This window comes from Anopheles cruzii, chromosome 3, assembly GCF_943734635.1.
Source record: "Anopheles cruzii chromosome 3, idAnoCruzAS_RS32_06, whole genome shotgun sequence".
In the NCBI taxonomy this organism is placed as follows: Eukaryota; Metazoa; Arthropoda; class Insecta; order Diptera; family Culicidae; genus Anopheles; species Anopheles cruzii.
The window spans coordinates 64,097,637-64,122,100 of record NC_069145.1 but is presented as its reverse complement, the minus strand read 5'-3'; the positions used below and the strand labels follow the sequence as shown (position 1 = coordinate 64,122,100).

Genomic DNA, 24,464 nt, shown 5'->3' with positions numbered 1-24,464 from the left:
CACAGCTTAAAGGGGCGGATTTATCATTCCGCCAGTCCCTGCGCCGACCAGGTCCTGAGCGCTACGAAAAACACTTCCGACCGAAAATCTGCCACTGGTTCCACTTTTGCAGCTTGCGGTTTGGTCGCCAGCTCTGCCCGTGTTAACGGTGGGAAAAATTTATTGAGCAATTGAGTCATAAAGCGAATCATAATCCCTGCGTGCCGATATTTTACGGTTCCACCGCTCCTCACTGGTATCCCTGGTTTCCCTTTCCCCCGGGTGGGATGCACAACGCAACCAGAATAAAAGGATACGACGAAAGCAGCAGCATCGGGCAAAGTGAATAACCTGAAGCCTTCGTTTGAATCCGTTCGAAAAGAACTCTCTTTTCATAGTCGTGGGAAAAACGTCGTGTTGAAGGTAGGTCAGAAAAGAATTACAGGAGAAGGAGTGGCCTGGCAGGCAGTCTCCGATGGCACCGGTTATCGATTGCGACGGCAAACGGCGACTCGACCGCCGCCAGTCGCGGGACTTATTGCGCCACCTTCGGATGGAGGTCAAACCGGCGCGCTCCTGGGCCGCGCCCGCCAGCCGATAAAGTGGCGACGCGAGACGCCGTTCGTGTTCGCGACTTGGCGGCCAGAGAAACCCAACCGGGACGATGGGCCGCGCCGGAAAAGCGCGAGGCGCTAAATCGTTTCTGGCGTGTTACCTCCGCTGTGCCGGCTTCTCGATCGGATAAATCAAAGAGCCGGTTCGGAACTCACTCCTTTTTTTGGTTGTTGCCGCCGCCGCCATGCCAACTGCCCCGCCATACGCCCTTCCTCCACCGCACAGCATCACAGGTCCCAATTGTCTTTTCGGTAGTGGTGTACCATTCCCAAGAACGAAGACCGCGCCGGAACCGGCTCCCAGCATCGTCCGACAGAGAGAGAGAGAGAGAGAGAGGAAGATAGAAGAGAGCAAATTTATGCTTGCTGCATCTCCCCGCTTGCTCCCTCTCGCCATCCCACCGCGGTCTGACTTTCCGGGCGGGCCGGCGTCTCAACCCGCCGGCGTCCCCATAGACGCCCCAGTTCTTCGATTGAATTGGATGGCGCATGGATTGCCGGCGACGCCAACATATCCTTGCGACCGGCCAAAAAAAAAAACCCAAAACACGCGACTAGAGAAACCCGATGCGGGGGGATCGGGCGCTGCGGAGGAAACGGGTGACCCCTTCACGATCGCCCCGAACCTCCTCGCCGGCTTCGTACGCTGCGGACGACGACGGAGCGCGGTCTGTAATGGTCTACTTTATGTCTCCGGGACGCTGTGGCGCCAACAGCATCGCCCAAGAAACTATCTTTGCCGGCGCTCTCCCCTCTCTCCGGCTCACTCTCTCTCTGTCGCACCATCTTGCAGTCTCTGTCGCTCGTCCTGTGGGTCGCTCAGTTACGTTCTACTCGCCCGAGAACATCCTTCGCGTAGCGTAGCGTTGCTCAGTTCTGCAGACTCCAATTTCCGTCGATTTTTCTGTCTGTTTTCCGCTTTTTTTTCCTCCTCTTCTGTGGCCACATTTCAGGAGGCCACGAAAACCGGGAGGAGAGAAAGAGACAGAATAGGCTCCGAATGAGCTTACGATGAGGATGGCGCAGTGGGACAGAGTTGAAATCGGGCACCTTTTCTCGGAGGCGACGGTGGAGGTGGCGGCATTAGAGGGCACGCCAAGCGACTGGAGCGCACACCGTAGTGGAGACCAACTACTCGCAAACTACCGGGCATGGATTCCGGACGAAGAAATCTACCGAAAGCTCGAAAGAAAGTTCAAACGCACATGAAAAGGAGTGGAAGCAGAAAATCAATCAACGTGAAAGAGAAAGAAGGATGCCAATAAGAAAAGCAAAGCAAAAAGGATAAAAAAGAAGTGAAAATGCAGCAGCAGAACTAAATCGAAAAGCTAGAAACCCAAGAAGCATGAAACAATTGCTCGAGACAGGAGATGAAAGTAAGGAAAAGTGTACTTGCGGCAACGATAAGGAAACGGAATCACCTCTCTCTCGCTCGCTCTCTCTCCACAGGCGGCCTGGTAACTGGGGGCTCGCACTCCACTCTACGGTCGCAGACAAATGAAGTAAAATTAAAAAGCGAGTAAAACGAACTCCCGACGGCACCGGGACCCTGGGCGCTTCTCGATAAAACTTTGAGATGATTACAAAAAAAAAAAAAAAGAACACAGGACGGGACAGTCGCAAGGACGGGCGGCATCTCCGATTCGATTGGAGCACTGCCAACCCGGAGACCGACCGGGGCAGCTCGACATGACAACCATTATCCTGCCGGGCGGCGGCCACATTCGACGCGGATCGAGAATCGGCGCGCTGTTGAAAGGCAGCAATTTGGCCTGGCTCCTGGTGGCGCGGGTGCGGCAATGTTTACGTGTGGGGGGAGGGGTTGGGGATTTCACTCACTCACTCTCTCGCTCTCTCTCTCTCTCTTTCTCTCTCTAATGACTCATCCTGCGCATCGCCGTGCGGACTCCTGCAACGAACTTTGGCTAAACAGTTTTCGTTAGTGAATTCTCTCGGCCAGCGCGTTCATGTGTGTGTGTGTGTGCACAGTGGTCAACCCGATTTGCAGGGGAAAACGGGGCCACGGGGCCAAGCGGTGGTCAGGAGTTGCAGTCAGCGCCTAGTCGATTGGGATAATGGCACCAGAGACGGGCGAGGGCCAGGAAAACTAACACTTGGCAAGCCTCGCGCCGTGCGCCAAGCTTGGTCGGAAGTTTGCCTCATGTTGCCGTACCTCCGGAGGTCCTCTTATGCTCCACCACCACTACCACCGACCGAGCATGTTGCGGACGAGCCCCCGGCCCATTGCTTTGCCTTTTTACTCCTCTTCATCCTTGGCGATGGCTCCATTTTGGGGGCCACGGTTTGTTTGTTTCGTTTCTTTCTCTCTCTCTTTCGCTCTCCATCTAGGGTGTTCGGAAAAAGCGGGCAAAAAACGGCTCCTTCCTTTTTCCCTCGGACCCACCAAAAATTGAATCACCGAAGCCGAAGCCAACGTGACTTGCCCGATTGACCGATCGTCGTCGGCCGCGTTGTTGATCGAGTGCAAAATGGTGCACCGCAAAAAGTGCATGTGATGCAATCGCGTTGCGTGGTGCAACGACCCCCACCCGGGAGCAAAAAGGGATACCCGCGGGAGTTTTCCCTGTTTTTCTTTTGCCTTTTCTAGCGAGGTCACGAATCGCCGTGCCACTGAGCCTGAGGTTGTTATGATGAAGTTGTTTCGGTCATTTTCGGCTCCCTCCCGGCGAGGTAAAGGTCTTTATCGATGCGATCCCGAGTAGGGTGGAGGCTGACTGTGTGTTGATGTTGGGCTTTTTTTACGCTCAGTGCAGGGCCAGTTGTTCGGAGCGATGTTCGCTTGAGCGACATGCAGCAGTCATATGCAGCTCACAACGGGAAGCCCGTGTTTTTTTCTTGGAACAAAAACAGGAATGGACTTAGTTTGGGCCCTCGTTTGCGGATGACTTCAGCCTAGAAGGGCCTGCCGAGGGCATAGCAATGATAGTTAACAGCATCTGCCGTGGAGGCAAAAAGGCGTGAAAACACGTGCAATGGACTGAACGGTTATGTTATTGCCATGAGTGTTTGCCTTCGGGTTCGGGTGACGACGTTAAACTCGCGACATTAAACAGTACATCGCGAAAACGTGTCTCAATTTAAACACTATCCTTTGAACAAGGAAGCTTCAAAAAGATACACGATTTATTGAGGCGGGATGCAAAACAGAGTTCTAGTCATCAGCCTAAATTTAAATACGGAAAACGAGAGTAAACTCAAAATTAAACTCCAGTATTACTAACGATTCACGATGCTGCCTTAAAGTTCCATTCGTTCCATTTAAATCCAGTCATTATCATCTGACACTGCAGTCCGATAATAATATATCTATCCCAGTTTTGTTCGTTAAACAAAAGCAAATTTGCCAATCTTACGGTCCGGCCCTCTGTTTCACTTCAATTATTTTGCATTGCGTGCGCTTTCGGAATACTAAATGCGCTAAGGAAACGGGCCAAACAGCCGGTGCGGAGGAAAATTAAACATTTCAATCCACTCGATCGGTTTCCGCCCTTTTTCCGCCATCTTCCGCCGTCTAACGCCCTGGCCTACACCGGTAAAGCTAGCCCACCTCCAAACTATTCCGCCAGTTCTCGCGATAAAAAGAATCAGTTCAAGCGGAAAAAGCAATCAGCCATTACTGCAACGGAAGCAATATTGTACCGCTCGGTACTCAGTTTCCCGGAGTCGGCTCCGAACCCGGGCCGGCTTTCCTGCCTTAAATTAGGATTTTCGCCCCGGTGGTGTGCCGTGGTGTGTTCGTTCCACACAGACGTTGGACCCTCACCTGGCCGCCTACGTCCTTGCCGACCATCGGCCGATAAAAAGGCCAACCAACGGTCGCGCCGGCCTCGGGTCGGCCGAAGCAAACTTTATTCGTGCCAATTAACCTGCGACTATAAATTTACTTAAACCCCTCTAACCGACCGCCCCGCGGCGGTCGTGTCCGTCACGTCCTTTTTGGCGGCACGATTCGATTTCAAATCCGCGCTCGTTTCGATCGGTTTGCTCCCGAAGCTATGCAATCCGCCAAACACTCACACACCGCGTTGCGTTCGATGGGCCCCCCGGCGGGAACGGAGGGTGTTAAAACATACCACAAGCCGAGCCTCCGGGGCCTCCACCCCCCGGGCCACCGTCCCACGGGGCGGGGCCCTTCCAGACAAGGAACAAATATTGATTTTTCGCATGTCATACGCCGGACGCCATGTTGGGGCGCTAGACTTCCACGGCTTGCGGCCGCACACCTGCCAAAGTCCGCGTGCGGCGCGTTGCAAAATCCGTGCCAGTCCGTGCAGTTCACCGTCGCGCCGACTCGCGTCAAATCCTTCCCGTTGGCCTTCCCGAAGCGAAGCGCCACTCGCATTCACTGGAAAAGCCCACCCTCCACGTGGGTCACGTAGCCCGAAAACAGTCCAGACCACCCGATAAGCTTCACTTGCACGTGCCCCACGGTCCGTGGGCCGTTTGTTTAGCGGCAGAGAAGTTACCGCAGTCAACACGAAGGCTGCGCTCCTTCAACAACATCCTTCTGGCGGGACCCACCCGGATAATTTATGATCGCAGCGCAGCGAGTCTGGGGGACCGGCCGGGTCCGGCGGTCCGGAGGATACCACTGTAGTAATGCGGTCGTTATTTTGAAATTTAAACGGGATTACGTGGCCGTTTCGGGGCCACCGAAGAATTGGCCACCAGTTGTGTGCCCGTGCGGCGTTCCGTTCGTCCTTCTTGTGGTCAATAAATTTCGAATCACGGAAGATGTGTACACGGTCCCGGAGCCCGGTGTAAATTAACGTTCTTAATAGCGGCTGAGCGGCGAGATCAGGGCGGAAAATTGTCCATCAGCAGGAGGGCGCTGGCGGGCGGTAGATCTCTCCGCTGCGCTCGGGCCAATGGCCGACAGGGGCCGGGATAAGCCACAAGAAATATTGCCTTTGCGGTTACAGAATTCGTCCAGTGACAACTGTTGTTTTCAATTATCTTAACGAGATTTTTATAGTAATTTCGTCGCGCTGGGGAAACATTTTGCACAATAATTTAATGCATTTAAAACATTTAAAGTCATGTTAACATAAGAAAACTTAAGAATTGTCGAAAATAATATTTTCCATGGGTCGGTTGTCAAAAATTGGAAAATTGTATGTTCCAGTTATTAAGTTTATTATTTTATCCTTTTTTTAATAGTATTTTTGAAGTGACAGCGGATTGTTTGGAAATGGACTGATATTTAATATCAGGTTTCGATCACATACTATGCTCCAGAATGTTCTTTTTATACGAAATATGTAACCCTTTTCTCTAGAATATCCCATTTTAAAGGTAACTGCGATTTTGATCATGCATTTGATTTTTGATAGTACTAAAAAGAGCCACAAAACTGTAAAGTAACATTTACTAGTCGATTGGTTACGGCTGGATTCAAAACAGACTTAAAAGGCTTAGTTGAATTAACCACACGTCGTCAAGCATTTTCATCCCAAAGTCGACATTTCAGCCTGAGAACTTGAAAATGGTAAAGTTACTTTCGATTGCTAAGTTATGTAAATCGTTATGCTCAGACCATCCGTCCGGCAAGGTCTTTCGATTGAAGCATTGCGTAAAGCGAGACTCCATATTTTTTATCATATTCAAATATATTTCTAGTGATTTTATGTACAGCGCAAATTTCATTGTTTCATTTCTTGTCCACAATGGTTTTAATTGGCTTCAAACTGATTCCGCAAAACGGCGAATTCCGGCTCTATTCAAAGTAATATACCTTTGGCACGTTTTATGTAATGGCAACAAATTAATGGTTCATTGTGGTCGAAATGAACAAATCTTTCGCCATTATGGCACCCTTCCGTTGGCCGCCATTATGAACCTCGACAGAACCCAACAGAAAAAAATACGAAGCGAAAGACCCGAACAAAGGTGAGAATTCAATTTTCGCCCCACCACAAAGCCGGTGGCTTGGGTTCTCTCGTTTCATTGCCTGGATTGCCTGTTCGGCGAAGAATGGAACGGAACATGGCCCCCTCTCGACAATGGCCGTGTTTTCGGCCATTTAATAAACGATCTAATAAACTACCGTCGGCTAAAAACGGAGGTTCCCAACGCCCTACCGACCCGCAGCAGCAGGCTCTAGTTGAAAGCAGCCGTTGCGAGGCTCTCCTATTTTCGCGCTGGCGTCGAGCAAACTTTTTGCTCGCACTGCAGCTCTCTCGGTGAAACAGCAACCCTTTTCCGAGAGCCCCGCAGCTTTTCGGGGTAATAAACACCGAACCGGTGAAGTGCAGCCGAAGTCGAAGCTCAAGAAGCTATAACTCACTCGCCGGCCCGGCCGAGGTCCGAAGGAAGCTACTCGATCCTATCTCAACGCGGTCCGTCCGGACCTCCGGTTATCGCTAAAAGGTTGCTTCTGTCGGTGCAGCCAGCCAGCCAGCCAGCCAGCTAATGGCACAGCACATCGATCGGACCTCGTCTATGCTATGCAACCGCGGAGGTGGTGCTCCCTGGTGCGGGTCCGGGTCTACGGTGGCCCGGAGTGCCGCTGTGTGTTGTTGGTTGGCTGCTCAATTATTTAGATGCAATGAATTTAAATGTAATTGCCCCGTCATAGTTGCCAAGTGTGTACAATAATGAACTGATAAATTGCCCGGGATAGGTATTTTAAATGTACACAATCCTCCGGCGCCCGTCCGTCCTCTGCCTCGCTCGCTCGCTCGCCCGGTCCTGTGCGGGCCACCAAGATTTATGTTGCGCAGTTCATCGATTCGGTGATGCTCGATGTTTATCGTCCGTTCCTGGACTGCGCCGGCCGTTGGACAACAATATTTTTAAGCCTCCCTAGCAAAGCTCCCACTTACCACCGGCTAGTGGGCGTTGTTTCTGGAGCTTCATTTGGCGAGGCCCAGGTTTAATGGTAATAAGTACATTTTCAAACACGCTCGTTGAAACTCATGTTCACACTGCGGAAAACTCGTACGCGAACAACGCTCCAGCGTGATTCTATTAGTTTGCCTTCGCTTGACTGCAGTCCACGGGCTGCGCTTTCCAGGAGCACTCTTGTTCGCGGTTTGATTACTAGTTACCGATGCGAAGTGAAGGACTTGGAGCGAATTCGAATCCATTCCCCTGGGAAGCGGGTTGCCGGTTAATAGAAAATTAAAATTCTTCCAATGAGTTCTGACTGCGGTACGGCAAACGTTTGCGCAAAGGCAGCACGAGAAAAGTTGTCGCAAGGGACTGGCACCGGATCGGATCGTGATAAAAATCACCAAGAAGCTTATTTCCTTTTGCTGCCACTGCGACTACTTCAAGCATAGCTCGCAACATGATACTGTTTCATTACTATGTCGATATAATAAATCATTAAACTTATAAAAGATACCTGATAAATGTTTTACAATAGGGTTTGAGCTTTTCAAAGCTACTCTTATAACAATCAGTATCAGGTTCTTCAGCTATTCTCTAAGATAATAGGAGAAACTGATGAAACTTTCAAATCTGTTAAGAAGAATGGGATCCTAGGTACACAATTCTCTGGTTATCATGCAAAACTGCAACTTTTTACTATATCTGTCCACTAAATGTTGAATACGAAATACTAACAATGATTTGTTGTTTCGCCAACCTGTGTTGACCAAAGGACGCTTCTAATCTTTACAATGAAATGAAGATTTCAATCCCGTCAAATCAGAGCCAATAGTGAATAATTCGCGGAATAGCGAAACTATCCAACGAATGGCGAATTGGTTGGTTGGTGCAGTCTTCTGTGAGTCTCCACACTCATTCGATTGGGCCTTCAGTTCTGGGCTAGAAACGCCAAGCACACACTCGCACACATACCGGAGCAAAAAACCGAACCGAAAACCTGTGAACATGTTGGAAATTTATAACTATTTTTCCCCGTCCCAGAGGCTGCGATGGTTTCTTTTATGCATGAGCCCAGCATGTGGCTGCTGGCCAGCACCAGAACCTGGCGGTTGCTGCCGCGAATCGTTCGGCTGGCAATCGCTTTTGCAACCGAACCGTTCGCCCCGGGATGCAGCTCCGAACCGAATGCCAGAATTGGTGGCGAGCGAAAGTGGACCCCTAGAAAAAGAAAACATTCTACCACCCTCGGTACGGCCAGTTGGCACAGTGCGGGAAATAATCATAAGTGCAGGCCCACCGTCCAGAGGCCAGAGGCAGTCCGCCGAGGTTGTTGGTGTTTGCGTGCAAAGTGCTACAAATTCACCGACCGCCCGGCTCCTCCGGTAATATCAATTACCGGGTCATAAATTCGAGCAGTGCACATTAGTGGCAGGAAGAAGAAAAAAACAACGGGGTGCCGTCCGCCCAGAGGAGGCAGAGGAAATTTGGCCACTTCCAGAAATTCAATTGCAGCATCACCGCCACCGTTTAGCTGCAGAAAAGGACCGCCCGGAGCACCGGAGATTGGGTGGAGTTAAAAAATTTCCCTTGGGGTCGCTTCCGGTTGCGCCTTCGTGTGGGGGAGCTTTTTCTTGCGCTCTATTGTTTTTTTTGTTCGCCATCTCGCGCCATTGTTGCAGGTCTATTCTTTTCCTCCTTTCGGGACACTTGATTGCTCGTGTCTAGAATGTTCCGGAGATGCACCTCGGCTGAATGAGCAAAACCACCGAACCTCATGAATATTGCGACGGTGCCCCTGCCAAACGTTTAAGTCCCTTATGGGCCAAGCGAATGTCGCCTATAATAACCTCCTCCCAAAAAACCCCCACACGGCTGGCTACCATCTCCCTAGGTGATTGAGAATGAAGTGAAAATGTCGCTCGCATGTCGAGCGAGAACACTAGACCGGTAGCACTTTGTCGAAAGTATCCTTTAAGAGCCCTTTCGCCTTCTCCTTTGCTAGGCCGGCAGCTCTGTCCCAATGGACCCAGTCGCCAACAGCTGCTGCTGATGGTGGGTTTTGGCCCAACACTGCCGAGACGGTTGATGCATGCACCGAAACTGCTTGCAGATGGAGAGATCGCAACCTGGACACCGAGAGACGAGCACACTTTTTAACTTTTCGAGCAGCTTTCCCTTCTGGCCGTCGAAGCCCGTGCCGCTGAAGTACCTCTCTCAATTTCCCATTAACTTGCTGTCGCCGAAGAAAAAACAGGGAAGAAACAACGGCGTTCAATCTGAGCGCCTAGAATCTCTGCTAAGCGGCTTTGGCCGGGGCTTTCGCCGTTGCCGCAACCAAGCTAAGGGTTCCGGAGGCGACTTTTTTCTTGTCTGCCGCTTGCCATCACGTTGCTTCTCAACCGGTAATCGGGTAAATGAGTCATTTTAGAGTAAACGACTTCTTGCCACCAGTCGCCCGCAGTCGGAAAAGCTGTGGAAACCGGTTAGCGAGTGGGAAAGTTTTCGAACTAAAAAAAATAGTTGTGCGTCACGAAGCATATTAGGAGCAGAAAGTTTTCGAAAACGGCTCCATAACTCATGCCCACAACGACTGACTAAATGAATGCTGACTGTGCTTGCGGCTCAGGTTTGCAGTGTTTCATTCGGTTAACTATTGTTTCATAAATGTTATAAGAAAGCAGTTGTATTTCAAACATTTTTTCCAAACAACTCTGAACCTTCAACTCCATTAATTGTGCTTAATCTGGACAATTTATCCATTTTTTTATAATTGTTGTAAAAGTTGTTTTGGATTGGGGTTATAATTTGATTCTACAATTCTGTTCTTTCCCACGTTCGCCGACAGCAATTTGTTTGAAGGATTTACTGATTGTTTTCGGAAAATAGTTCAACATAAATTGTTAAAAATAGCTCAAAAAATAATAAACTCTCCTCATAAAGATATTTTTCGTTCAAAGGACATTCGAAACATATGGTACTACTTTTGGGCCATTTTCACCATTTACCACGATTTCGTGTATCTTTCTCATCAGCATCCCTTGACGCAACTTAGTTCAACGGAACAACCTAAAGGCTCATTTTGGCCCCAGAATCAAATCCGAAGCTTCTGTCCTGCGGGGCCGCAACAAAGAACGGCGGGTAAAGCTCTTCCCATAAACCGGACCATAACGGTGGTGTACTTACACAATCATAATCGAGGCCTTGGTTGCCTGCGCGCTGTTTGCTTTAATCCGACAGGAAATCAACACCACGGCGGTCGGTGGTTTCGCCGGAAAAGCGCCAACAACAAGCGTCCACTAGTCAGCGGAGGCGGCGGTGTTCACGGTGCACTCGAGAGACGAACGAAAGGGAGATTTATTATCCTTGGTGGCCGCGACACCGTGTCGCTTCACCGTCGCCGCGCACCACCCGCGCACTATCGCCGGGCTTCTGATGGCTGATGAAAGAATAATATTTTCAAGTAATCCTTTTCAGCTCTTCGCCGATCCGTTTCCTTTCTCACTGTTATTTTCTGTTTCTTTATCCGGTTTCACTGTACGGCGCCGCGCACTCGATGTTGCAAAAATCTGCTTCAACCACACACACACACACAGCCCGGCGCACACCAGCGCACACTTTGAGGGAAACTCTATCCGTTTCGTTTGTTTTCGTTTCAATTTTCAATTTATTCGCCGCTTCTTCTTTTCACCGTTACACTGTTTTGCCCTTTCTTTTTCCGAGTAGGAAAAGGGATTTAATTTTTCTTGCGAAATGAAACGCTTGCCAACCCGGTTTCTGGTTTCGGCTGCTCGGCCACAGCACGTCGTAACGTCGTGTGAATGTGGCTAAAGTTACGCGAAACACAATCCGGGGCGCACTTGTCGCCAACCGAAAACAAGGCTCACCTTAATTGCACCAAACTTAAGCCTTTTTTGGGACAAATTTGTCAACACTTGTGTGTTGCGGTGCACAACCACCAACATTCGGCACCTTCACCGTGGCCTACTAATTGAATTATACACTTTTCAAACGAACGGCGCCTGGAGACTACTTTGACGCGCACACTGACACTTGCACCGAAACACGTCGTAACCCTCCGAGCAGGTTGGCCGAACCTTCACCGTACTATGTACTTGCCGCCGGATTATCCTGTTAATTGGAGATTAGTAGGCTCACGCCGCGACAGGTCGATTGACCTTCACCGAAAAACGAAAATTCCCCCGAAAACGCACGAAAACTTCTTGGACCGCTTGCTTGCGCTTATTGGACACGGCACGGTAAATTCCTTCACTCGGCAGACACCAACTATCGACAGCAGCGTCGGCGGTGGGACCTTGCCACCGGTCCCCAATTTAATGGTCACTGGCCACGCAACGATTTATGAAAATGGTGTCTCGCTAGGCCACGGAAGGCCAGACTGGCGGGACCCACTTCTGAGGCAACGGTACCGTTAACGTTGTCTAGTTAGAGCGGCTCGCTCGGGTTACGGATGAGCCCGCGGTGCGTGCGCCGGTATCCTTTCTGCCGAGCTCCTTCTTTGTTCGCCTGGCCCCTCCCGGCCACAATGCGTCATTCCCCGCTTCGGGGCCGACGAGTGCTTCTTCGCCTGGCGGTCGAAATCACTGCGCGTTTTAGTAATTGGATTGCAGGCAGACCCGGTTCACTTCTTGTCACGACGAGTAGGCGATGACATTTCAATTTCTCACCACTCTATCACACTTCCACGCTTCCTTGGCTAGCACTTTTGCGCACCACACTGTACCGCGTACAGCAAGGCTCACTTCCACACGGAGCTGGCTTTTCCTGGCTTTCCCGACGGTAAGGAAACGGTTTTTAACTACCACACTGCGATTGGTTGCTGCTGGCCGCAGAGAGACACACACGTGCACCGGTGCAGCTCACCGGGAACCGGAAAAAAATGCCCGACAACCCGACGGTTCCGTGTTCCGCGTACGAATGCCGAGCGCCCCGTCCGAAAGTGTCCTCGGAAGCGGCTCCCGAACGGCGCCCGAAGCCGTGCGGCCCGAACCGGAACCGAGCAAACCGACGACGGGCGAAGGGCCGAAAAAGGGGAATCGCCAACTGAGCTACACAGCATAAATATGTTTATGCTGTTCGGCCTCGAGGAAGAGAGCCGAATTGGAGATTTGAGCTATTTTTCTCTCCGCGTAGACCGTAGGAAGGGGAATTTTATGCTGCTCTGAGACGTGAGTTACCCCGCGACAGGCACCCTAAGATGCACTGCTGAAGCCGGCAAGAACGTATATGCAAGAAAGCGATAGTTACGATCGTGCACTCGATGCAGCTGGTCTTCGTGGTTTTTGTGATATTTTTCAGCAATGATCTGTGTCCTTCCTTTAAGGTCTGAGCATATTTTCTTCATGTTTGCTAGCAGATGATAGAGTTTGCCGACCAGTCGTCATGTTTATCGTTCTTCGTTTCTGTTTAAATGATATTTCACTTTTTTATAGTTTTCCATTTTGAATTTTCGGATCATTTTTGGATCATCATTTGTAATGTAAATAAAAAAAATACTTCGAATGATGAAATACAGTTAAATAGTAACAGACGGAATTAGTAAAGTAAATTATGGTAATTTATAACAAGATTTTTCCAAAGACATTTTACCAGTTTATTAAAATGCGTTAAGTAGGTTGACAACTTTATCACCTTAAAGTTAATGTTTATCACCTTAAAGATTTACGTTTCAGTACGAAAAATCAAACAAATTTAGGTAGAATCAAACCGAGCCGCTTGATGCTCGAGAGATTTTCTTGTCGAAAGTAGACGTTGGCACTATTTATCGATTTTGATCGTAGCATAGGAAAGCAGGACACCTGCTCAGCTGTCGTTCGCTGCACAACTGCTTAAATTCCTGTTTATGTTCTGTAGCAATTTATGTACTAACCCATTCTAACCTGTTGGCCTATCTTAGTTTGAAAATGCCAACAATTACGCGCCTCACAACAAATCGTGTAGCCAATGCACGCCGACGCGTAAAATTAAAACACAACTCACCGTCGCCGTCGAAGCTCACCCCTTTCGGTCTTATTTTCCCCGAAACGGCTAATAAACAATCAGCATGGTAATGATGTTGGATGAGGTTTTAGCGCTGGGCCCTGCACGCTCCCCGATAAATTGTTACGATCGTCAACGGGCCAGCTGTCACCTCTCGATGACGATGGCTGCTGGCTGTGTGCGCGAATCGGTTTGTAGGGGTCCCGAAGCTATTGCCTCGACCCAATCAAGCAACAAATGCTCCCCGGTTGCGCCATGATGAGGTGCATCCCCGGGATGCCCGGGCCGACGGTCGATCCCCAGTGGAGCAAAATTTATGGAGGAGGGCGTTCGATTGCTTTTTAACCTTCCTTTTTATGTTGCATCCGTCAACCGAGGCCGCCGGTCGTCCGCATTCGCGGTCATGTCAACCAACGGGAGGAGCCGGGTTCAAAAGGGCGCATCAAAGAAGGCCTCTCGCGCCCCGCCAACATATTCTCGCCATACCGGCGATAATTTATCGTGCTCATTAATTACCGGAATATTCCGGCGAACGCATCGGGTGCTCCGAGGCGCTGGGCTGCAGCATATTTCACTCACATTGGCTAATTAATCCAAACATACGCGCCGACAGAAACATGTGGCCAAAATTTGGGCCAAAACTGTGAAAAACATATCAAGCATCGGGATTTTGGTGGTCTCTTTCCGCCACCAAGCAACGGACCAAACGGCGAACGTCAAACGTTCAAGCTGACAATGATGTTCCGACCAAATGCACCGTTCGTTCGGTGGGTTATTAGAATGATTATTGATTTGTCTATCCCAGAACGAGAGCAGTGGGGTGCGCTAATGCTCTAACGTTCAATAGGCTCTCAATTTGGGAATCAAATGGATTTTGATGACAAACCATACGCAAAATGTTCAATATCTAGTTATTATGAAACGATATACTGTTTTCTCTAGATTTGAAGGCTCAATTTTAGTATTAGTACGTATGACGTACTGGTTATGCGAAAAATGGCCACAAATAATTCTCAAAATAAAGCAAAATTAAAAAATTAATAATTATAACAACTCTAATAACTCAACTCGAATAATTATAATGACCACGTTTTTATACTGTACCGAAGCAAATTATTGAAATACCAGTTTAGTAATCGCAATGGAAACATCCTACTTCTCTCCAACATCCCAAACAAGGATGAACGCTTTCTGCAAATGTTTCCTACCCTTAACCGGATTTAACAATATTCCTGTTTGTTACCGGTTTTAATCATTTAAAAAAAAAACTTTAAAAGCCAGACAGTTACTTTTTTTATGAAACGGGATATGCCACAGCTTTTTACTGGCATTTGCAGTTACTTAAAAACGTCTTTCGTTTCCTGTTGAAAATGGAACGAGTGAAAAATTTAAAACATTACTTCTGGCATCAGGCAGTTTGTTCGCACGCTGTGAAGGCAGAACTGTCGTTGGCAGAGCGGCCACAAGCATTGTAAGAGCCTGTTACAAGGATTTAAAATCAATAAAAGAAGGGCACGTTGTAGTGAAATTAATGGCGACCACTTAAATTGCCTTCGCCTTCGATCGAGCTCCGGCAAATATCCCGAAAGATGGTCGCCAAAGCCGCCAAACTTCGTAAACGGGCCCGCGCATGGTTGCATATCGCGGAACCGAAACGGAACCATAACTAGAGCAGACCTAGCCCGGGCTCACGGGTCCGCAGCGTGGGAACTTTTCGACGGATGGAAAGTTAATTTTTATTACACTCATAAATAATGGTGCAATCAGTTTGCACGAACAGCTTCACACACTTTTAGGTGTTGCAGGGAGAGACCGCCATTGCAGGTTGTCGCTAGTCGCAGGTTTTCAGGAAACAAGATGCAGAACGGAACGCTAAGGCACCCGACGCGGGTGTGAACCGGTTCTAGAAGACCGGACAAGTTTATAAAGTGATACTTTCAAGTGATGCTCTGTGTCCGGGGTTTTAAAACGAAGTCTTGTGAACTTCTTCCATGTTCGTTGGTTGAAAAGTCTGAAAAAGGTACGGTACAGTACCCACGGTGCACACCCCAAGCGTTCCGTTACTAGAACTGTAATTTGGGACAATCTAGGACAATGAAGACATTTTCTAATACGACATAGAGTAAATTGCTCTTTGAGTGGATTTGATTACACTGCTTAAACGATGGAGGTTGTTGTTGTAGTCGAAGGAAAGAACAAAAGTACGTTAGATTTCAAACGAAATAGGGTGCACATAGTAAAACAACTTAATGCAAACCTTTGGAAACCTGAAAATGGAAGAAAATTTTCACAACAACACAGTAAAAGAATCACAGTCTGTGGGCACTTTTCACAAATGCGTTGCGCCCTGAGATGGAGAACCTAAAAATATAATTCAAAAACTAAATCAACCCACACTTTAAACCCCAGAAACCAATCATACTCCGCAGAAACTGCGCGCAACATCCATTAATTGCCTGTTCCGGAAAGATAAATTGTTTTCCCCTGGTCCTTTTTTTTATCAATCATACCGCAATTCCACTTCAAACCATATGGTTTTCTTTTCCTGCTTTATGTGTCGAGCGAACAAAGTGGATGGTAAACTTTCCGCTTCGTTTCGTAAGACAAACATTCTGCAAACTTGCTGCCACGTGCTTAAGGTGCCGCGAGCCAACGGGACACGCTGAAGATAAAGTTTGCGCGCACATAAGGATGCACTTTCGTGGTGAGTGTAACGATAATTTAAAATTATTGGATTCCACGGTGGCGCATCGAAACATACGCCGTTGCCCAAAAAGTGTAAAAAAGTGAAATCAAATCTAAAACAATAAGAAAACGTTCCTGTCGTTCCTGTGTGCGCTGTGGCAGGCAATTGTCGTGAAAGAGTAGTGCGAAAATCGGTCGCCCTGCAAGTACGCCCATTAATTTTGTTTCTGGGAAATTCCTTTTCTAGTCGGAAAATCCCGTAACGGACGCATTTTCTCGATGACAAGCAACCAGCAAGGACAGTGGAATATTGCCTGTCAAAATCGAAACCAATGCCAAGGAACTGAAAAGGCGCACAAGTAGAGCGCCAGGTTAACCCACAGCACCATGCTTCGTGCGCTCTCAACAAGGGCCATTTGTTGTTCAACTTTTCTCTAAAGTTCCTTAATCATTTCATTCAATTGTCATGCTTTGTGACAGTCGCCAATTGCGCTGCTTGCATTCGACAACACGCCGGTCTTAGCGAATGGCTAGCACCGTGACGGTGAACGACTTAATTCGCCACGTCAAGCGCTTCCTTTAACCGAAATGATGCAGGAAAAATAAAACGATTTCTTCTACTAGTTTCGGGAAGAGTGAAACATTACTCAACCCGTAGAAATGGTGCCACAATTCGCGCGTTTGCCATTTTCCCATCAAAGTCGAGACCTACAACCCGTCAAGTGCGCAGCAATAGGAACCTTGATAAACGATAAACCACAAGCGCGCCAACCACAAACACAATCCTTAACACCACGCACGTGGCTGTGGCTGTGAGTTGGGAAAGCGTGAAGCCGCCGGATTGGATCGGAATGAAAAATGGAGCTTCGAACAATGCGAACCGAACCGGCCCTTGCTTGTTTCCACCGCTCGGTCAGGAAGGGTGTAGCCGAAAGAAAGAGAAAAAACCAACAGTAAACAACGTTTGCAAGAAAGAGAGTGGACAACTCGTCCGAAAGATGTCTTCACTTCGCACTTCGCAAGTTAAAAAGAAAAATAAGGAAACAGGAAAAATAAACACACAGAAAAAACGAAGAAGAAAATTAGAAGCAAAAGAAAGTATGAAACGGACCACCTAACGAATGGAACAAAAACTACCACGAAAAGCAACTAACGGCTGCAAAGTGATGGCGAACGGTTCCGGAAAGTGTGAGCCTGGCAATTCAGGTCGATTTTTCTGGCTCGGCTTAGTTTGGTTGTTTCGCTTTTTTCGACTTGTGTTTATTTTCATTTTACTTTGACACAGTTAGTTTTTTTGTTTCTTCAGTGCTTCACCGAAAACTCTCTCTCGCCCGTCCTGCTCTTAGAAGCCAGGAACGGTAAAACTAAATCATAGCCGCACACGAGCGCTGCACCGGTCACCCGCGCACGAGAAATAGATAGGAAAACTGCCAGCAACGGGGAAACGCGGGGCCAGAAGGTTTCTTCTAGCCCAGAAGGCCCAACGCCCGATGCCAAACACCGACGCCGCTCTGCAGATGTTCCAGATTGTTGTGCCCGGATTGGACTGTCCGGTTCCGCGTACGTAACCGATTGCAATTGCAGCTGCATTTCGCTATTTTACGGGCATCGGTTGTGGAGTAATTTTAACTTCCTTCCCGTTTCACCGGAGTTTCCGGAGCTCGACGTCGGTGTTGAGTAATATTTTTGGATTAATGGAGCATCATCCTGGGCGCTTTCGAGCCGGTCCCTGTTTATTTTTGAGCCCCGAGGTTCTCGCGTAACGGCTGCCGGATTGGTAAACGGTGTGTCCTCGATGCTCGGCAGAAGGACAATTAGTGGACGCTGTGTGTAAATATGGACATGTCCCGGAAGCACTCTATGAATAGCGGAACATCTTTCGCATTCGGAACGGACGATATCCAATTTTTGTAGAAAGTGGGACGGTGCTCCTTTTATTATTTTTTAGCGTTTCCGGTTTTTGCTGATATGCTGGCTCCCTATACACACATACACACGTATTCGAATTTTCATACAATAATCGCTTGGCAATATAATTTATGTGTTGACATGTTAAAGGTCTTTAAGACGTTAGAACTTAGATAGTTTGATGCCCATCATTCCTAACGTTGGACTTGATGAGGCCAACCTGGCTTGGGAGTCAAGAATCGCGCCCCTGATCGACTTCAATCGCTGCTTTTGCTGACATAAAATGTTACTCCAATCTTCCTATGAATTAAATCAACACAATTACTTTTAATTGCTTTTTTCAGCTACAAAAACTGGTGTTTAAGCAACTGAAACGAACATCAAAAACATGTTTTATTTCGTCGCACTCCATTCCAAGCACTTCTTGGCTTTAAAAATGGTCATAGACTCGGAGCGCCCAAAATGGTTTGGTTGGCTTTAACGTTGCCATTTGTTCGGTGTAGCTCGGCTTTCCAATTTTTTTGCGCAATTGCTCCTAATCAAACAAAACCCCTGACAGCACCGCTGCGTTATCGTACGAAAACATGAAAATGCTCCCTAAACCCACGACGCACGACGATAACAAAATGGCAACATTAAAGTTACACAAAAGAAAAACAATGAAAAGTACGCAAAAGTATGTATTCCAAAACCGCCGAAAAGTACACGACGTCCTCGTCGTGAAGCAGACAGGGAACTAGAAGACCGACACTGACCGCCGCCCGGTGGGGTGAACATTGTGACTGAATTATGCTAATTAGGATAATTATTTCGCGCGATAACAGTCATTACGAGGTGTAATGGTAATGAAAATAAATGAAGATTTTGTGTCTCCCGTTGGTGTCCTGCCGCAGCGCAAGCCGGGCGTCGCGGGCCGGTGGGTTAGGATGTAAATTTGGACCTCAAACCCGCTGCGAAGAAAGTAGGAATTATGGAAATTGAGTCCACCACGGTCGCCGCGGAATTGAATAATTGCAAACGCAAGTGTGGAAGAGAATTCGGTCAAAACTTCGTCGTTTGGCTTTCTGCTCCACGAGAAAAAGGGACCAAAATCGAGCGTGGACGTCAGCGAACTTTGCAGCCATTATCACTGGCCGCTGGTGTGTTGACACCGCCCATCGGACGTCAAACATCATCAACATCAGCGGTACGTTGCACTATCTCTGGGTGCAAGTGGTGAAGGTTGTTTGGCCCGAAACCGGGAACCGGGATGATTGGACATCCCAAATTGACAGCTTGTCAAGTGACGAAAGGCAAGGCAACGCGGAACAGAAAGCGGCACCGATTGGCATGTGGTATGTTCGTGAAGCATAACCGTGCACGGTGCATGCGCACCCACCCATTCACGGAGCACCCAGACGGGCGGGCTTTATTTAATTAACTGTCGAAAGTCATTTCCGTATAATTTTACGATCAAACTTTACGATCTCTGCTCCAATCTAGCTCCCAACACGCAAGCCGGCTTATGGTCCGGTTCACGATCTAGATTCTATTTTCCTCCTTTTATTTCTTAAAGTCCCTTGGCGTAAGAAACTACAACCAATCTTCCTGCTGCCCTCCCGGTGGAACGGCTCGACTCGAGGTCGGGCAACAACGAAATCTGGAGTACGATCAATATCTGTCAACCGGATTCTCCGTATTTTTAGTCAGAATGCCGTTCTTTCCCGTTCCCTATCGAATCGAAACACAGTTTCACAGCTCGTTTGGCACCGGTGTTGACACTGGTTATGCACCGTAGGTACCGGGTTCTCTCATTTAACATAATCCGGGGACACAACAATGTTGCATTAGTGTTCGGGCCCAAGCTTCGTACAGCTTCGAGAAAATGATTCTTGTCGTGTTGGTTTCCAATCGCTGTTGGCACTATACGAACGGTATTTTATCAGATCCGAGACGGAAAGAGAGTGAGTCGTTGCCGACATTGTTCATTGTCAGCAATGATGTTTAGGCATCAACGTCGGCCCGTCAAGATTCAAGCAACGATCACTTTCAATTCAACAACCGAAGCCTGACACCTGACAATGAGTCAGGTGTTCCCGTACCAGCGTTGAGATCAGCCTACAGAGCAGGAACGAAAACATTCGATTTGCTTAAATCGAAAATCATAACGGATTGTTTATGCATCCTTCTAAGCTTCTCGAGTGCTTCAGAATAATGAAGATACTTTCCCATAGCACTATTGGTTTTTTATAGTTAATCGTAGGCAGACATGAGTTATGAGCTTTATTATTTGGCTCAATTTATGATTTCCTGCTTTTGGCCATGTGCGGATCATATATGACAGATGATTCCCTTCTTTGCCGCCGAAATGTGTAATGAGTACGAAGTACAAAGAAAAATAAATATCCTTTGGCAAACGGGGTACTCTCTGTTCTACTATCGCATGCCACGTCCAGCTGCACTTAGTCGTTCGTGATAAATTTGCCGAACACTGACCACTGCTGGGCTGACCATTATGTGGACAGTCGGCCAGATTGGCCGGCACTGTCCACTGTACCATTCATCAACTTTTAAATTGGATTATTTGATTTAAAACGACGCATTTACTTGCCATTCAAAAAACAATAACAACGTCGTGAGCCAACCAGATAAGTGTAGTAAGGTCCAGCTCTGGATTGTGCTCCAAGCATGTGGAACCGACCATGGCGAAGTTTAAAAATTCACTCATTCAAATTGCTCATTAAACCTATTAATGACCACCATTAAGATGATTGATAGCCGGGCAGTGGCGCAGGGAAAACAAGTACAACTTCCCACCTCCCAACAGTTATCCTGGCAACGGATTCCGGTAGGCCAGAGACATGTCGTCACCCCGGATGGTGTTGCCGTGCCGTGACTGGGGCTAAAAGTCGATGATTTGTTTGCCTATGTCCGTGTCACGACACTGGCCATCTCATCATTGTCTCCTCGTTAGTTACGTTCCGTATTTAAAGAGCAGTCCCGAAGAGGTGCAAAAGATGCCGCGAGCACGTTAAGGTCTAATTGTCATCGAAGCGGAACTGTCGTTAACAAAATAAAATTAATTACTAACGGCTCACTGAAATGCTCCAATGGAATCGATGATTTATTGAATGGCTTCGAAGTGGGCAGAAGAAACGTCTAATACAATCCGATATTGGAAACCTAACGTATACATATCAATGAAGTGTAGTATACCCTAAGTACGAACATTTTTTACTTTTAGAATAAAACATTTCGGAAGAAGTAGTTTGATAATATTATTTTTCACGTTGTAATAATTGAAATATCTGCAAGAGAAACAAAAACAAGCAAGCAATACCAAAAAACATTTACTAATTAATATTATTGTAGCTTTTACTCATACGCCAACAATTTACACTTTTCTAATGATGAAACCCATGGCTGCATATTAAAATGTTTGTTCATGTTCAAAATTCAGACAATGCATAAGTATACCATTCTGACAAGAGTTGTACAAGCTTTGCACAAACTTATAGTTTCCAAAACAATCCGAACTGTTTTCTTTGTCCTACCCGTTTGATAACTTACCTTTCCCAGGGTTAGCTGGGACATTCCCTATGGTCTTTGGTTAGGTTTTTATAACTTCCCGAGCCAACGCGCTTCGTCGTGAGTTTGGGAACCGTTTCTGGTCAATCGAGGCATTTTATGATGTGCAGTTGAATTTTATTACTTTCCGCCTAACCCGCCGCCGGCGGCGACAACATCGGCGCGGATCAAACCGACTCCAGAATTAACAGGAAAAAACGCCGAAAAAAGACAAACGCCTATCGCCCCGATACGACACGACACGGTTTATGCTTAAGCATAGATGATTGATTGCCGAATTATGGTAAAACTGAGCCACGCCTCGTGTTTCGCAGCCCGTGACAGATTCCGACGCATCGCCGCCGTCAATGATCCTCGCTGGCGTTGATCCGGTTTCCTATCCCGGGGCCCCAGGAGCCGGAAAACTCGGATGTAAACTTTACCATTCACCGGCTGGGGGTTTCTTTTTTATGTAATTTCTTCTCTATCCCGACGGACGGACGCTGTTCTATTTAAAAGAAGGGCTCAGCCAACGGCAGTAACGGATGGTCTCCTATGTTTTACAATCATCCCACGAGATACGCTAATACCGTCGTTATGCGTGGCCAGCGATGGGATTGGAAGGTTTCGGAATTTCGTATTTGACAGTTGCTGCCGTTCGGGTGGCCAGAAGTGAAGATACTGTTCGATGGCTAGGATCCTAAAGGTAATTGAATGATTTATACGCTTCCATCAAAATCATCCGCTACAGCCGAAGCAGAGGACATACTTATTTAAAATGCAATAACCAACAAGATATGATGCTAAACTGTTTTTCAAAATACAATGAAAAAGGAAACGGTCGAAGTCAAATACAAAACAAGAATTTCAAAACTCAAAACATTTGGGTGTAAATAAGAGAAAACGTTTGCTTCGTTCGAACGCAATATATCAAACAAGTACAAAACTAATTTGAATTAGCAGTGTTTTAAATTTTAAAACTTTTTTATAATGCACCAAAAATTAAAGACTGTATAATTATACAATAATGTGAAACGTAGCGATTCTTTGAGTGTACCGTAAACTAACATTTTTAGACGAAATGATACTCCGAGGCTACTGAGTACCTGTTAAAAGTATCTTTAAGCTAAAACTGAGAAGTGCCTCTGCTGTATGCTTTCGTGTGCACTCGCCATTGCTCATAAATGTCGTGTCCTTCGCGCTAACCATTCCCGAGCGAAACACCAAAAACGCGGACTTCAAACGGCATTCTTAAAGCCTGATTAACAGGAGAAGGTAACCGCAACCAAGATGACGCTTTCGTGATTTTTCTCTTTTAGAAAGATAGAAAGACACTTTTTATGCTAAGCAGATGAGTCCAACCGAAGTGCACCCGGTCCGTGTGCTTCTCATAATAACCAACCAGATTCAAGGATCTTAAAGTTTGGTGCAGTCGAGTGAATGAATGAATAAAAACTCGTTTCCAGTTTCAGAGAAGCTTTCAATACCTTCGTATGGGTGGGTGGGTTCTAGTAAATGTTTGCAGTTTGCTTCATTTTTTATAACTGACGATGATAATGATTTAAAAAACATCTCACTTATATTCGTACACTGCGAGAGCGTTGAAAACGTAACGTGAGACGTGAATAACTTTCATGGCCGATTCATTGATTCGATTTTTGGTGCATGTACCGATTCAAGAAATCAGTTATATTTTAGATTCAACCTACGCAAGATAAAATGATAATACCCTAAACCATTTGCAACAAATATAATTCGTAATGTGGCATTCTTTCCAAACCATGAAAGCAGTAAATCCTTAAATAATGATTTGTTGATTCCATTCGCCACACAAAATGTGACTTAAGATTTTGTCAGTTCTAGACATAAGTCTAGACCACAAACCCCACAATGACTCACCGCGAATCAGGCCCGGTGCTGTTAGACCAAACGAAGATTCATTTCCGAAACGTCCATAACATTTGTCTACCCATTTACCTCCCATGATCGGCAGCCCATGCGGAGTCGTTCGATTCGTTCGAATATCAATTTCCAGGCGCAGCAACGATAAGTAGCCATTTCTATCTTCATCCGGAAAGCACGAGCTAGCATTAGAAGCATGGATTCCTTCGGACGTGACACTGTTGATAGCATCAGAGCCGTTTCTTCTCCGAGCCAAGATGAATGACTAATACCCGGCCGCAGCTTCTTCGGATCTTCGGTCTATTTCATTTTAATGAACGATCCGAAACAGAAAACAAACCCACCGACGACGACGGCGACGGCGATGGGTAATTAAACTATCTTGTCCATTTCTCCAATTTCACCCGCCCCAGACGACTCATAAGAATGCCCGGACCCACCGACGCGACCGTCGGATTTATGTTGGCCCCTCTTCCCAGTGGGGCCCTTAAGTCAACATTCGATTCCGCCCGTGACTGAGTGACTGATCGATAAATTTAGAAGTTTTATTCCCATCCATTTTTCAACTTCTCGTTCGTTGACTGCACTTTCCGGTCGCCGCCGTTGGATGCGTTTCGGTGCACCGGAGACCCACCACCTTCTCGCGGCGGGACAGGTTCTAACCCCTACGTACCGGACGTGTGTGATCTGCTGTGAAATATGCTTTTTTTAGTCTTGTTTTCCCTTTGTTTTACATTTCTCGCCTTCCTTCGTTCGATAGTCACAGTTTTTCTTTCACATCAATAAACATCGATTTTTCGGAATGGAAGCGTTCTGGAGGGTCCGCGTTGAAAAAAAATGCAAATGGCCATTCCGTAGCATAGGGTCATCGAACAGATGGTAGGTGATTTTTCGTCGTTTGCTCGCTCGGTCAATATTGACCATCGAAAATGGAGATGTTCCGGAAGATTTACCGCCGCACACGTTGTAAGATAAGCA

General features: G+C 47.3%; 1 protein-coding gene across 1 annotated transcript in view; it reads right to left on the bottom strand.

Annotated features, from left to right (window-relative positions):
• LOC128270778 (protein madd-4) overlaps positions 1 to 21,611 on the bottom strand; it is a 143,453-nt gene extending 121,842 nt beyond the window's left edge. Inside the window, exon 1 of the mRNA XM_053008196.1 lies at positions 21,588 to 21,611. Within this exon, the coding sequence (XP_052864156.1) occupies positions 21,588 to 21,611 (24 nt within the window). The remainder of the gene's footprint in view (positions 1 to 21,587) is intronic.
• Between the last annotated feature and the right edge of the window lie 2,853 nt (positions 21,612 to 24,464).